The sequence below is a fragment of the Meleagris gallopavo genome, chromosome 14, assembly GCF_905368555.1.
Source record: "Meleagris gallopavo chromosome 14, MGAL_WU_HG_1.1, whole genome shotgun sequence".
Classification (NCBI taxonomy): domain Eukaryota; kingdom Metazoa; phylum Chordata; class Aves; order Galliformes; family Phasianidae; genus Meleagris; species Meleagris gallopavo.
This window is the reverse complement of record NC_139417.1, coordinates 10,620,399-10,634,602: the sequence shown is the minus strand read 5'-3', so window position 1 is coordinate 10,634,602 and position 14,204 is coordinate 10,620,399. Positions and strand designations below refer to the sequence as shown.

At 41.8% G+C, this 14,204-nt stretch overlaps 2 protein-coding genes across 4 annotated transcripts; one reads left to right on the top strand and one right to left on the bottom strand.

Moving 5' to 3' along the window:
• Nucleotides 1-203: 203 nt before the first annotated feature.
• On the bottom strand, nucleotides 204-2,401 carry LSM3 (LSM3 homolog, U6 small nuclear RNA and mRNA degradation associated). 2 transcript variants are annotated; one of them, XM_085235934.1, is made up of 5 exons: nucleotides 2,278-2,299; nucleotides 1,914-2,024; nucleotides 1,461-1,581; nucleotides 915-1,010; nucleotides 204-591 (listed from the first exon to the last, which is right to left on the bottom strand). In XM_085235934.1, the coding sequence occupies exons 2-5, from the start codon at nucleotides 1,940-1,942 to the stop codon at nucleotides 511-513; spliced, it is 327 nt and encodes a 108-aa protein (XP_085092060.1). In that variant the 5' UTR covers nucleotides 1,943-2,024; nucleotides 2,278-2,299; the 3' UTR covers nucleotides 204-510. The 2 variants fall into 2 exon arrangements, with proteins under 2 accessions (XP_085092060.1, XP_010716857.1); XM_010718555.4 differs by lacking the exon at nucleotides 1,461-1,581 and having other exon boundaries at nucleotides 2,278-2,401.
• Nucleotides 2,328-13,180, top strand: XPC (XPC complex subunit, DNA damage recognition and repair factor). Of its 2 annotated transcripts, none has more exons than XM_085235920.1 (16): nucleotides 2,328-2,495; nucleotides 2,725-2,914; nucleotides 3,699-3,826; nucleotides 4,115-4,238; nucleotides 4,333-4,417; nucleotides 4,902-5,059; nucleotides 5,262-5,382; nucleotides 6,530-6,619; nucleotides 7,071-8,000; nucleotides 8,475-8,635; nucleotides 8,882-8,963; nucleotides 9,382-9,516; nucleotides 9,983-10,152; nucleotides 10,473-10,566; nucleotides 11,115-11,204; nucleotides 11,868-13,180. In XM_085235920.1, exons 1-16 carry the CDS (start codon nucleotides 2,336-2,338, stop codon nucleotides 12,072-12,074), a joined length of 2,925 nt encoding a protein of 974 aa, XP_085092046.1. In that variant the 5' UTR covers nucleotides 2,328-2,335; the 3' UTR covers nucleotides 12,075-13,180. The 2 variants fall into 2 exon arrangements, with proteins under 2 accessions (XP_085092046.1, XP_003210173.4); XM_003210125.5 differs by having other exon boundaries at nucleotides 2,329-2,483.
• Nucleotides 13,181-14,204: the final 1,024 nt, after the last annotated feature.

Sequence of the window (14,204 nt, the reverse complement as noted above, 5' to 3'; positions counted from 1 at the left end):
CCACAAATCAGTGCACCATAGACTGACATAGCATTGCCCTCCTCCAAAACATCAATCTGCAAAACTTTAGTAAGGACAAAAATCAAAACAACATAAGTCACTGCTTTCTCAGGAAGTGAAACCACCTCCCACATCTTAATATAGCATTAGCATTATAGAAGTTCATTAAAATTGCCTTTTCAACAAAAACATAACACATCAAATCTGAAAGATAAGCCAAATTTATTTAAAACAAAAAAAGACACTGCTATTCCCAAGATTGAAAAATACAGGGTTCTTTTACTTATGTCATACACAGCTCATTTACAGCAGTTACATTAATTCAGGGCAAATGAAGTTGTTCTTACACTGCTTCAGCTGACAAGTACTTTCTGCAAGAAAAACTCATTCCTCTTCCACAAAGAACAGGCAAAAACATTCTATAAAAATGTGTACACAATTTTGAGACATGATCAAAACAAATCGTCCAAGAGCCTGAAACCTTCAAAGAAGGTTCAATCCTTGGTTGCTTCAGCCAACCCTCAGTGGGGGAGCTACAAGCACAACGCCGTCACCTCTGACAAAGAGCATCGGAATATTCCTTTTGGTAGACTATGAAGAAGCAAAGAAAAGATTACATTTACAAAAGAGCAGTATACAGAACACATCTGCTAAGCACGTGACAAAATTCAATCCTAACAAAACACCAGAAGCATCTTCCTACAAACGTAAGGTCAAACATGCAACTTCCTGTTCTGCTGAAGATATCAAAATCAACAAGCACCTGGATGTCCTTTGTGCTTTCATAACAATTTGCCTGAAACTTCTGCTAGATCTTAGCCCAAAAGGTGTAGTTATCAATACATTATTTTGACTACGTGACAATCTAGCTTGAGAGAAGTTTTCTATGGACATAAAGACACTGAAGTCCTTACTTTATAAATCTCTTCATATGTTTCTTCATCAATCTCTATTGTTGTTACAGTTTCTTCCACATCGCCCAGAATCATATTTAAGTGCTGATCATATGCCTGTAGGAACAAAGTTTATTACTTCCAAAATTCAAGCACAAACTCATTAAAACCATAATTTTAGCAAGGTACTCAAACAAAGTTATTTTAATCTGATTTGGGCCAAAATGTAGCATGTGTGAGCATGACATATCAGTTAGCTGTAAGTTCAACTATAAGGACTGACAAACAGTACAGTACTCCACAGCATAAGTAAGGCTTTTATATTCACTGAAACTCTCCTTCTAAAGCACATGGACAAACTCTGAGGTGGACACACTTATTCTTGTCATTAGCATTAATCCAACTACATGTTCTTTTCAATCGGCCCAGATTTCTGGGATTGATTGTTTACAGCTATGAAAGCTGTAACTCAAACAATGGTACAAAAATTTTAATTAAGCACATGTTCCAAACACTCTACAAAAGGAAGTTAGGAATTATGCCAGTGCATCACGGATCTGTCCTCACCTTTGTGTTCCCAAATGAATTTGAGGCCCAGTTAACACATGGGAAACTGGTTCTCTTCCTCAGCACAGTACCATAGTCCAGAAGGATGACACAAAAGTTTGTCTCACTAGGAGACACATCACTCTCAAAAGGAAACACAAAACAAATGAAGTTTGGAGAGAACCCAGTCAAATACAGAGCACAGTCACTCTGCCCTACAAGATAACTGTTCGATGAACACATTTCCCTCTTAATAGAGCTGAGAGCCCTTTACAAGAGGATGCCTGCATCATTATTGCTTATTTCACAGGCAGGAAACAGAAGCCAAAACCAGAGGAACAAATCACTCGGAATCATTTAGAAGATGACAAGGACAAAGGTGCACCTTCAGAACCTCTGGCAGAGCATTGCACAAACCAAGCATTGCTGGAGCACACTGCAATAACAGAGCAGCGTCCTGGCATTGGTACTCACGTGCAGCCTGCCTCTGAGCTCTCTGTCATTCCTCATCTTCACGTAGATCCGCTCGTCCAGACTGAGCCTGATGAGATCGAGGGGCTCCTCGACGGTATTTGTTGTTTGTTGCTGAAAACAAAACCGAAACAACCGGAGTTATTCACACAGGAGCGGCCCGCTAACTCCTTCACTGCCCATTTTGCCAGCAGGTGTTCTGAAAAGCTCCCTCAAATGCTAGTATCCACACAGAAGCAGACAGCCCGCACGGCAGAACGAAAGCACGCGGACGTGGCACCAGCCCGCCCGCCCTCTCCTCAGGCCCCCGCCGCCGGGCCGGCCGCAGCGGCGCCGCTCGCCCGGAGAGAAGCGCGGACCCGCTCACCTGATCAACCTCGTCCGCCATCTTTCAAACCGCTTCCCGCGCTCTCTCGCGAGACTTTATGGCCCGGCCTCTTCCCCTTCGAGGGGGCGGGCTGCTCGCCGCTATGGCGAGGAAGCGCAAAGCGTCCGTCGTGCGGAAGCCTGCCGGCAAAAGGCGGCCGGGGGGGGCGGGAGTGCGGCGGGACGGCGAGGAGGAACGCGAAGAGGAACGCGAAGAGGGTGAGTGCGGGACGCCTGGTTCTGTGCCTCGGGTGGGAGTGTCAGCCTGCCGGCCAACCAGCCCGGAGCTCGGCAGCCCCCCAGTGACGGACGGTGCCGTTCCGCCTGGCCGGGGCTGGAGGCGGCTGTGTTGCAGCTCAGCCCTGCTGCAGCCTGCGGAGGTATCGCTGCGGGTGTCCGTAGGGGTGAGATCGTGTCCTCGAAGAAAACGTCTTTCTTTCCAATGCAGGTGATTTTGTGGAGGAAAAACCCAGCGTAAAGAAGAGCAGAGCCGGAGTTGCAGCTAAGAAGAAGGAGGACGATGGTGATGCTGGAGTTGCCAAGTCAGCAGATAAGCCTTCAAAACAAAAACGGCGAGCAAAAGAAAATGAGAAAAGCCCTGAAAATAAAGGGACTCGTCACAAAGAGCAAACGTGCAGGTGAGCTTACCTGTTGTTCATCGTGATGATTACATGCTCTCTGTACCTCACTGTGGGTCGGATGTTGTGGTTGTTGTGTAGGGCCATTGCTGCAGATGTTCACGTGAAGGGGTTACATTAAGCTGGCAGGCTGGTTTACTTTGTGACACACAGCTGTACAGAAGTACTGCCTCCCTGATGGCAGGATCGGTCTCAGGAAGGCAGTCTGCATGGGAAGCAAATATCTGAGCCTCTTCAAATCAGTGTCATGATTGTAAGGTAGTATTTCATTTATTTTTACGTAAGACTAGGGAGGTTTTATGGTGTCTAGCATGAACAGAAACATTGCTGTGAGGTATATGGTCTTCCTGTGGAGATTTCTATGGGGAATGTATTAATGAGAAGAATGAAACTGACCAACCAAATCATTGGGTGTTAGCGCTGTGAAGTTTCAGTAAAGACAAATGGTTGAACGAACTCATTCATACAAGCTGTTAGGAAAGATGGGTCATTTTTTTTTAGGTTCAGGCATCTTCATTCAAAAAACCTGTCAGAACCAGGACCTGTGTTTGCACTGAAACACTGTTGCTCAACAGTTATTCTGCAGTTATTCACGGCAAAGATTGCTCACTTTACATACACACACAGTTCAGTTGTCAAATACTCAAAACCTTTGCATCTGTTGTTACTGATGCAGAGATGATACTTCATTTATTTCCTCATTTTTGTTTTCTTTCTCTTCCATTTTTAAATGAACAAGTCTCTGCACTTCCTGCTGCTAAAGCCAATTTTTTAATTTTAATAGTGACTCACCGAAGGCCTCTCAGAAGGAGATAAAATTGAAGAGAGAATCTCTTATTAAAAAAGAAATGGATGAAGACAATACTGATGATGATGATGATGAAAGTGAAGATGAATGGGAGGATGTGGAGGGTAACAACTGCATGTCTATTTAAGTTCTAAATATCCTTGTATGCAATAGGTCCTTTTCTAATTTGCTTTTTGAGCCATTCCTCATTTTGTATACTTTGTATACTTAAGAGTATGCCTCACATGCATATCTGTATTAAAAGCTCTTATCTCTCAATACTTTGGAATAGTTCTAAAGCAGGAAAGAAACATACAACTACTGCCTTAAAGGTAGTGCTTTGAATTTGACTATTTGTTGCCATATTATTCATTGTTCATGTATTGTCTAGTAATACTCTGTTTTTTTCCCAGAACTCCAGGAGCCTGTCATAGATAAGTTAGAAGAAGGTGCTGTTCTTCCAGCAGTGGTGCTGCCAAGCAATCCTGTTGAGATAGAGATTGAAACCCCAGAACAACTTAAGAGAAGAGAGAGAAGGTAAAAACGGAAGGCAGTAGAGAGCAGCTCAGGAATCTAGGAAGGCGGATACACAAGAAACCATAATATCCTTTTATTTTCTAATCTTATACAGAGAGAAAAGGAAAGCTGAGTTTGAGACTTATGTTCGGAGAATGATTAAACGTTTCACTAAGGAGGTTCGTGAGGACACACACAAGGTATTGGTCACAAAGAAAAAATTGTGCTTGAGATTTCTGAACTGATATGTAATGAAAAAGAGAGTAGTTTTTGAATAAAATAATTTGGGGCCATGGCTAGAAGTGAAAAAATAAAAAGGCTGTATTCCTGACAGGTGCTCGTTGGCCTTCTCCTCAACTGTAACTTAGAAACATCAGTCACTGAATTAGTAAACTTTTAAGATTCAAGTAGGGTATATATTTCTCTGCTGTGTGCACCTGCTTGTTCTACTTGGGTTAAACTGTCAGTCAGATTTAGAACAGGAGACACTGACAGGTACTGCAAGGCTTTACTGCCTTGGGATACTGGTCAGTCCTGTGCCCACCCGTTTTGTCCTTGGGAGGTTTCACTGTTGCCTGTCTCTGTCAAAAGGAGCGTTTAGAGGCATCCTGGTCATCACCATGGACAATAGTTCCAGCAAAGAACATCTCTTGTGAACTCACTATAGAAACTTTTTTCTCTCAGGTTCACCTCTTGTGTTTATTAGCAAATGGTTTCTATAGGAACAGGATCTGCAGCCAGCCAGATCTTCATGCCATTGGTCTATCCATCATCCCCATACACTTCACAAAAGTTCCTGCAGGCCAAGTGGACCTTCTCTACATTTCCAACTTGGTGAAATGGTAATATATTCTCTCCTAGTCCTACTATCACATAGAATATAGAGCCATGGTTCAGGGACAGGGGTACATGTAATTACAATTCTTCACTGATTTTTTTGATTTTAAACACAAGACTGTTTTTTATAAAGAAGGAAAGGATGAACTGTGAAGTTTAAGAGTACATTCACAACAGTAGACAGTAAATAGGTATCTCACATTTCAGGTTTGTTGGAACCTTCACTGTCAATGATGAACTTTCCAGTGAAAAAGGAGAGCCCCTTCAGTCGACCTTGGAGAGGCGCTTTGCTATCTATGCTGCACGAGATGATGAAGAGTTGGTTCATGTAAGTGACTGGGAAGTGCAGGGTTGGTTGCTGAATTTGGATGCTAGATCATTGTGAAGAAAGTGGTGTTTGAAGAATCAGTGGAGAAACAGGTTGGTGAGTGAGGTGATTCCTTTTTTTTCTTCTTTGTTTTGTATTTTTATCTGGAATCCTTCTGCGATTAAATTCTTCAGTTTGAACTGTACTAAAACTGAAGCCTCTATTTCTTGTTGGTACCACTGCATGGTTTATCTTCTTCCGTGGATGGCTTTGCATAGTGCATAGAACTACTTGTTTATAGGTATGCTATGGCTTCTTCATATTGCTTTTAGCAGTATAAGTCAAGGAAAACCAGGTTTCTCCTGTAGTACTAATTTGAGTAAGAAAATTCTTGGATTATTTTGTTAAAACAATCATGGGAAGGAGAAACAGGAGATAAAATTGACAGGACATTTGAAAGAGCTGCTGCTTTGCAGGTGCGTGGCTTGCAGCTCTGCCCTGTTGCTGATGTAGTGAGATGTTGCAGCTTCTGTGCTGCAGCGCAGGAAGTGGTTCTTGTGATCTTTGCAACCATGCTGTGCAAATACAAAATGTCACTTTCTGTGGTAGGAGGTAAAGACAAAGCAAGCCTTGCTTAGACACTCACCATGGCAGCTTCTTTTGAGTCCCATGCAGGAAAGCAGTTGGCAGTTCTCAGCTGGGACTTTAATGACATGCTCTGAATAGCTGGTGTTTCTTCTGGGTTCAGTTGATGGTGTATAGTTGGCCTTGGCTACCTTTAGGAGGGAGGATTTAGAGACATCTTATTCAATTTGCTTCAAGAATGGGAGGCAGGTGGAGGATAGATGGGATTTGGATGTCTTACTGCCTGCTCTATCAGGGTGAGTCATTTAGCCTCTTTAGGCTTTGGCTCTTCTTCTGTGAGTTAGCAGCAGGAGCTTTGTCACTGTTGTAACATAAATAAGAGCCAGAGAAAACAGTACAGTGCTTTGATGCTATAGCAGCTGGGCTACACATCTGTGTCAGTGTCTACAGCACTGGGTGAAAGACAGGAATGAAAATGGCTTCTGACAGAACCCAGGATGTGAAAGAGTTTCAAGTTGTTTTTTCATATACCTTAAAAAAAAAATAAAAAATGTTTGAACATGGTTTATTTTATCTTTTGCAGATATTTTTAATTATTCTCAGGGCGTTGCAGCTGCTGTGTCGCCTCGTGCTGTCCTTACAGCCTATTCCTCTCAAGGAGACGAAGGCAAAGGTAGTTTTTGTTCGGTGTGTAAAATTCCCTAATTGGTTGCTCCCGAAAAAGAGCAACAAAGCTTTCTGGCTGTTATAACTTGAGGTGAATCACTGCATGAAGCACTGTTACGACAGTGTTTTTTGTCTGTATTGCAGCAGATGCAAATCTTTAGGTTTCCTGTTTTGTAAAACAAAAACAAACCACCTCCTATTGTGTATGTTTAAGCAAAGACTTCTCATGCTTTAGTGGTTTTAAGTTTCTTTAAAATTTTCACAGCAAATATTGCTGGAGTACATCTTCCTTCAGTCATTTGCCTGAAGTTTTCAAGACCCTAAGATAAGCAAATTGACCGTGTTTCTGGCCAGTCTTTGGTCTGTATTTACCTTATGCTGACCTCAGTCTTTTTTTTTTCTTCTTTTTTTTTGTATTCTTATGCGTGGTAAAAGTGACCTAACCTCTTTCTTTGCAGGAAAAAAGCACATCCAAGTCGCTCAGCAGTACCTCTGAGGGGCAGGAGAGCTCAGGCACAACACCCAAAGTTGTGGCAAAAAAATGCCCCTGCAAAAAAGCCAAACGGGATGAGAAATCATCAGGGAGTGAAGAAGACAATGAGGAGTCAAAGAAAACAAAAAGTGCTCAGACCAAAAGGACACACAAGTCAAAACTGACAACAGGCAACAAGGAACAGAAGGAGACTGGGAATGAGGACAGTGGTCTAGGGGAAAAAGATGTGCCGGTCAGACCCAAGAACAGTCGGCGGAGACGAGTGGCCTCCAAAGTGTGTTACAAAGAAGAGAGTGGAAGTGATGAGGGCAGTGTTTCTGACTTTGAGATTTCAGGAGAGGAAAGTGATATCTCCGACGAGGACTTTGAAACTGTCTCTAAAAAGCGGAGAAGCTCACGAGGTGCCCAGAAATCAAAGGTAATGACTATGAAAAGCCCCAAAAGTGAGACTTCGGAATCAAGGCTATCCAGATGTTCTTTGGGAGTTGAGCCAAGACCAGCAAAAACCGCAGCTCCAAGCTTGCCTCGTGCACAGAGAAAGAGAAACAAAATAATTTCTAGTGATGAGGATGATGGGCAGCAGATGGTACAGAAAGTGGTTGGCACAGACCAGTGGCTAGAGGTTTTTCTTGAACGTGAGGACAGGTGGGTGTGTGTAGACTGCGTTCATGGCATTGTTGGCCAGCCCCAGCAGTGCTTCACGTATGCCACAAAGCCACTTTCCTACATTGTGGGATTTGACAATGATGGGAGCGTCAAGGATGTGACACAAAGATACGACCCAGTGTGGATGACCACGACAAGGAAGAAACGTGTGGATCCTGAGTGGTGGGAAGACACACTGCAGCCATATAAAAGTCCCTTTGCAGACAGAGACAAGAAGGAGGAAACAGAGGTAAATGATAATAAGTTATATGGGACATTTAATAGCATGGGCCCAGTCCCTGGATTTCCGTTCAGGCAAAAATCATTAGGAATGGTTCCATGAGGAAGGAGGTTTGTATTTGAGCTTGAAATATTCAGAATGAGCAAGTTTTAAAGGGAGCATGCAATGATAAGATTAAAGTAATAATCAAATGGAGGCTTGGAGGCTGTTCAGAGAAATCTGGACGGCAAAAGCACTGGGCAGCCCATGTTGGAAACTTAATGACATGGTTTCTGTACAGCCTGGTATTACTCTTGGGCAGATTCTTTAAGATACGTAGATGTGGGTGCACAGCTAACTGTCTATTTGCAACAAGAGTTCTTTGGTCCCTCGGTTCATCTGATTATTTTTCTAATGTTTTTTCCACACTATGATCATTCTTAATTTCTGAAAAGCCTAGTGCAACGTAGTTATGAAATAACTTTTTTTGCATAATTCGTAAAGTTTCAGGTTAAGCTTCAGGATCAGCCTCTACCAACAGCAATTGGAGAGTACAAAAACCACCCTCTGTATGCACTGAAGAGGCATCTCTTGAAATATCAGGCCATCTATCCTGAGTCAGCTGCTATCCTAGGGTACTGCAGGGGAGAGGCTGTTTATTCGAGGTGAGTGGTGCACATAGCTGTGTGTGTCTGTGATCTTTGTAACAAATTAGAGCTAGTTTGTGTGTTGACCACAGTGGTATTTGCAGTAGACACAGGCCACATGCACAGACAGCATGAGACGTTTAGCTACTCAGAATTTGCATACCACTTAGGTACACTTTTTTTTTTTTTTTAACCATTCCTAGCATGTGAATAACGGTTTGGAAGTCTCTGATGCTAGTCTTTGCTTTCTTTTGGTCTTTTTAGAGACTGTGTACACACGCTTCACTCCAAGGACACTTGGCTTAAGCAGGCTCGAGTGGTGAGGATTGGAGAAGTGCCTTACAAAGTAAGAGGGTTTGGCTTCCTCCTGTGCAACATCTGCTCTCTGAAGATCAAGCTTAGCTTTGTTTGTTGTTGGTTTCTTTTTTTATTCTTTCTGTTAGCAGATGTGGGTTTCTTGCTTGCATGTGGTATCTGTGTTGTGGTTCCATTCACTCACTGTGTCTGTACCCCAAGGGTATCTTGTAGAACTGCACCCTTTTCATCTTCAAAGGCATCCTACGACTTTCACTTAAACTGAGAATCCTGCTCCATAGTGCACAGTAGCTGTGGGTTATCATTTATGAGAGGTAAATACTGAAGACAGGAAGGAAGTAGGCATTATTTCTTTTCCAGAGTCTTCTCCTTTGCTATCCTGGGAAAGTCTGAAATCCCTAACAGCTTGTTTGTGTGCTGTTACAAGTTTGATCATTGTATTTGCACAGATGGTGAAGGGCTACTCCAACCAGGCCAGGAAGGCACGCCTTGCAGAGCCTGCAAACCGGGACAAAGCGGACCTGGCACTGTTTGGTCGCTGGCAGACAGAGGAGTATCAGCCGCCCATAGCAGTGGATGGAAAGGTAGCCAGGAAGGCAGAGGGCTGGTGTTAAAGGAACTGTTTCTTATGAAGCTGTGGGCTTTATTTTTTGAGAATTGCACGTTTCAAAGGTGAGATCAGTCAATAATATCTGGATTCAGGCTTAAGATTTCTGAGGTAAATAAACCCAGGAGGGAATGGTGAAAATTTCATTGATGCCTTTTATTCCTAAGTCCAGCTTTGTAATCTATGTAATTTCCAACTTCATCTTTGTTTTGCTAGTTTTCAGCATTATAGCCAGAGTAACGAGGCCGGGTCAGAGAACATAATTAGGAGACAACCACGCAGTTAAAATTTAGCCTGTGCCTTGTCATATGAAAACTAATAGAATACCGGAGTAGAATGCAACAGGTCAGAAAGAGGGGAGAGACCTTGAATTGAAGCAGAGATTTTTGCCTCTCTCCAGAAGGCAGGAGTGTCATCATTTCTCTTTCTTTTTGCAATACCAGGTTCCTCGGAATGAATATGGAAACGTCTATCTCTTCCTGCCCTCTATGTTACCTGTTGGTTGTGTGCAGCTTAGGCTCCCCAACCTGAACAGATTGGCACGGAAGCTGGACATTGACTGTGCTCAAGCTGTCACTGGGTTTGACTTCCATGGTGGCTACTCACACGCAGTGTATGTAAAGGTGCTTTATTTAAGGCGATGAATGTTGATGTGCAGAAGTTGTATTCTCTGTGCCATGGAGGACACATCCTTCTCTTTTGTGCTACCTGTGGTAGAGTCAATGGCCCTGGCACGCAGAAGTGACCTTATACACTCATAGGGTCTGCACTTTGGGCTGGGGGGGGTGGAATAGGTGATAAATTACACATTTACACCCTATGAGACAACTAGCCCATTCGGTCAGCAGCTTTTGGTTTGGTGGGGTCAGCAAGCATTTGCTCCCTTTCTTTTTTCTTCTAGTAGCTGACAGGGGGTTCTGTTTTCCTTCCTAGTACTGATGGTTATGTTGTCTGTGAAGAATATAAAGAGGTGCTCATTGCTGCCTGGGAGAATGAACAAGCAGAAATAGAAAAGAAGGAGAAGGAGGTGAGAATTATTTTTGCAGGCACCTTATTACTGCTTAGTTCAATTTAAGCTGTAAACAATCAAAGGTAGGCTGTATATGTAACAGACAGAGCTCTGTGAAGAGAGAGGCAATTTGCATTTCCCGAATGCTTCATTTGGGGTTTTCTTTTAGCACTGCAGTGCAAACAAGTGTGCAGCAGTCTCTGAAATAGAGTGTATTTTGGAATAGCTTTCCATAGCTGCTGAGGAACAAAAGTAAGGCATACGTGTATGAGGTTAAACTTCTGAAGGAGGCTCCAGTGTAATTTACACAGTCAGTACACACATCAGCAAGTGACAGTAATTCATGTGTTTAGCAGATATGCAGTCACCAATACACTTTATTCCTAAGAATCCTACCAGCCTATAATCTTTTGATGTGACACATTTAAGTTGGAGGTTGTGTTGTGGTGTTTTTTTTTTTTTTCAGTTCCATTTTAAAGTCTTTAAATTTCTGTCTTCTGTGAGTGTTAATACATTGGAACTTAAAATAGTATTTTTTTTTTTCTTTCAATAATGATAACAAACAGAAGCGTGAGAAGAGAGCTCTGGGAAACTGGAAGTTGCTGACAAAAGGACTTCTCATTAGAGAGAGACTGAAGCAACGCTTCTCCATCAAGGTATTCTGCATCTCTGTTAGTGCTTTCATTTTCTGTACTAAGAGAATTTTTTTCTAGTATTTCCAACTGTCTACCAGAGGAGCACTGGCTTTTTTTTTTTTTTTAAGCAATTACATTTTGAAGTTTTCCTCTTAATGTTTGACTAGCAACTAAAAAAAGCCTACAGCAGAAAACCAACACAGTCATTTCCATGAAAGATTAATTATTGCTTAAGAAGAGACTAGTGTTTGCCCAAAGCATCATTGTTTGTATACTGCTCTTCTGTTTTGACTTATCTCCCTCCCTGGATCTTTTCCTCCAAGCCATGTATATAGCTAGCAAGGTCAGCGGGCTACTTTTTTTCTTTTCTTACGAAATCAGATGATTTAGTTCTTAATCCTTTCCTTACTTAGAAAGGTGAAAAGCATGATCTTTTTAAAGCTAGTTTATTTTTATTCATCTCTGATCAAAAATACTTAGCTTGTTGTTGAAAGAGTGCTTGACATCCAGAAATAGAAACACACTGCTTTGGCCAAGAAACCCAAGCCAGAGCATCCAACTTCTGGAATGTCACTGAGAGTCACTGTGATAGAAAATGAGCCTTTTTAGAAAGGAGCAGCTACAAATGATTATTTTCCATTTTCGTGCCTGTTCTTTTTTTTTTTTTTCTTTTTTTTCCCCCAGGCTGAGCCATCAGCACCTGAGACAGAGAAAGGAGCAGGATTCTCCTCTGATGAAGAAGGCCCAAATTCAGGGACTGCAGGAGGGGATATGGAAATTTTTTGGCCCCGAAATCGCCAGGCAGAGAAGCAGAAAGAGAAGACAACCAGAAAAAGCAAGCGGGAAAAGAAGGACGAAGCAGCACAGTTGTTTCCTTTTGAGAAATTGTGATAAGTACAAGCATTTCTTGCTCTTTCCCAATGCAAGAACAGAATTGTCACAACAAAAGTATCCTATGCCAGTTAAAGACTTAGTCTGCTGTTCATTTGCATTTCTGAGCTATCGGGGAATCAACCAAATTCAGCACCAAGAATCTTTTGCTGTTGTGGGTAATTAAGTTCATCTGTTTATCCTTGAACTTAGGAGAAGCAGATGTGCTGCTGTACTTTCCAAGATCACCATCTGTACACAACTGGGCTTTTTTGCGCTCCTCTGTATCACTCAACACTGTTACAAATGCATTCTGAGGCACTATTTCCATTAGCACTGCCTCTTCCCAATTTTCTCCTCACCATTTTTTTTTTCCTGATTGCCCAGAACTGAAGTATGCAGCTGCTATTTAACAGTCTGTGTTAAGCTAGTCAAGAGACCACTACAACCTCTTTGGTGTTTTAATCGTACCTTATCCAAATCAGTAGTGAGTAGAGTTCTAGTCTCAGCATCACAGAGAGGGGAAACACCTCATGTGGAGTGCAGCCTGCAATCAAGACTTGGATGAACCTGAAAACTTCCTTTCTAAAGAATACATGTGCCTTTTGTGAAAACTCAACTTTGGCTTTTCAGTCTACAGTCTTCCCTTACTTTCAGATATCTTGTGCATTAGAAAGAAGAAGCCCTGTCTTCGTTGCAAACTTAAGATTAAATATGTCATCTTAAGTCAATCAAAAATATACACGTTTGTTTCAGCTTTGATTAACAAGACTATTTAGTTTTATTCTGGAACCAAACATGTAGATCTGAGCCAAGTGTTACTGCCAGAAGTGGAAGTCAGTGAAACTCAGCTTTTGTAAAGGTTATCCAGTACCTAAACAATTAAAAACTGTTAGGAGATGAATGTTAACTCTATACAGGCAGAAATACTCCTTTGTCTTTTGCTGTATTTTTAAAAAGAAAGTACACTGTCTCTTTAAAAATAGAGGTTAATCCAGTCTACTTGTTGCTGAATACTGTTACAGAGAAAGGCTATATATGCAAGAAAATGGCTTTCATTTAACTATCTTAAAAAAGTACATATTTTTGTACTATATTTGTAGAACAAAATAAACTAATTAATGCTATCACTCCTCTCTTGTGGCAGCAGCTCAGTTTACCTGTAAGGATTCTCTAATATAAGTAAGCACTGTAAGAGTGCTATTTCTAGAAATCACAAATCAGGTCCCAGGATACTGCAGAATTAATGTTAAGGGTCATCTTTTTACCACTGACTTCTAAAATGAAAACATTGAGTTTGGTGGGTAGGCAGCATTGCATAGAAGACTTTAAGGAAAAAAAAAAACAACCTCACATGAAGTGGTAAAAGTTCAGTGGACGGGAGAGGACAGAGTTCCTTCTGTGGCAATGGTCGCACAGTTACACAGCAGGGTACACTATGAGTATTTTGAATGCAAGGATCCAAGTCCAGCTGGCATCAGTAATGTTTCATTTGTTTCAAAAGGGAGCTGGTAGCAGCTGTACTACAGTGACTCAGCACTTCCTAACTTACTTTACTTGAATGCATGAAGTTAGGAGTTCAGACAGCTCTCTAAAACTAAGCATGCAAAAGATGAGTAGATATAGTTTAAGGGAGAGCAAAGCAAAAAGGAACAGTTATTGACAGGCAGATACACATTCTGTCAGATTGTGCTAAGCAGGCAAGAAAAATACTGCTTCAGTTGTTTCAATAGAAATATTTGTGTACGTGCAATGAAAGAGAGCTTTGGCTCCACCTGGATACCTACCCTGGGAAACACTAAGTTCTTCAGTTTTGCACATTTCTGTGTGCAGATGAGCATGTAAGATGAAAATGTTCTAAACTGCTGCATGCACAAGTAAGCCTCCACTCTCTCTTAAAAAAAAAAAAAAAAAAAAAAAAAGTTGATTCCAGTCAAGTCAAATGACCATACTTCTCAGATGATCCTATGGAGGCAAGGAAGCTATTTCTTAAGAGCAAAGAAGAGGAGTGAAAACACCACTGGTAGGCTGGGATCAGCCTTATCATCAAGCATATGGACCAGATGACAGCTGTGAGGTTACAGGTTATACAAAACCCAACTGCAAATTTGCCTCCACCAACAGTGGAAAACTTGTTCATCCAGAGTTACA

Bases quoted from the DNA above. Each gene is read 5' to 3' on its own strand.
- LSM3 (XM_085235934.1), bottom strand. From the start codon at position 1,942: ATGACAGAGAGCTCAGAGGCAGGCTGCAC. The intron at 1,582-1,913 runs GTGAGTACCAAT...TCCTTTTGAGAG, and splicing joins AGCTCAGAGGCAGGCTGCAC to TGATGTGTCTCCTAGTGAGA. The intron at 592-914 runs GTAAGGACTTCA...GCTTCTTCATAG, and splicing joins CATATGAAGAGATTTATAAA to TCTACCAAAAGGAATATTCC.
- XPC (XM_085235920.1), top strand. From the start codon at position 2,336: ATGGCCCGGCCTCTTCCCCTTCGAGGGGGCGGGCTGCTCGCCGCTATG. The intron at 6,620-7,070 runs GTAGTTTTTGTT...CTTTCTTTGCAG, and splicing joins TCAAGGAGACGAAGGCAAAG to GAAAAAAGCACATCCAAGTC. The intron at 8,001-8,474 runs GTAAATGATAAT...TAATTCGTAAAG, and splicing joins ACAAGAAGGAGGAAACAGAG to TTTCAGGTTAAGCTTCAGGA.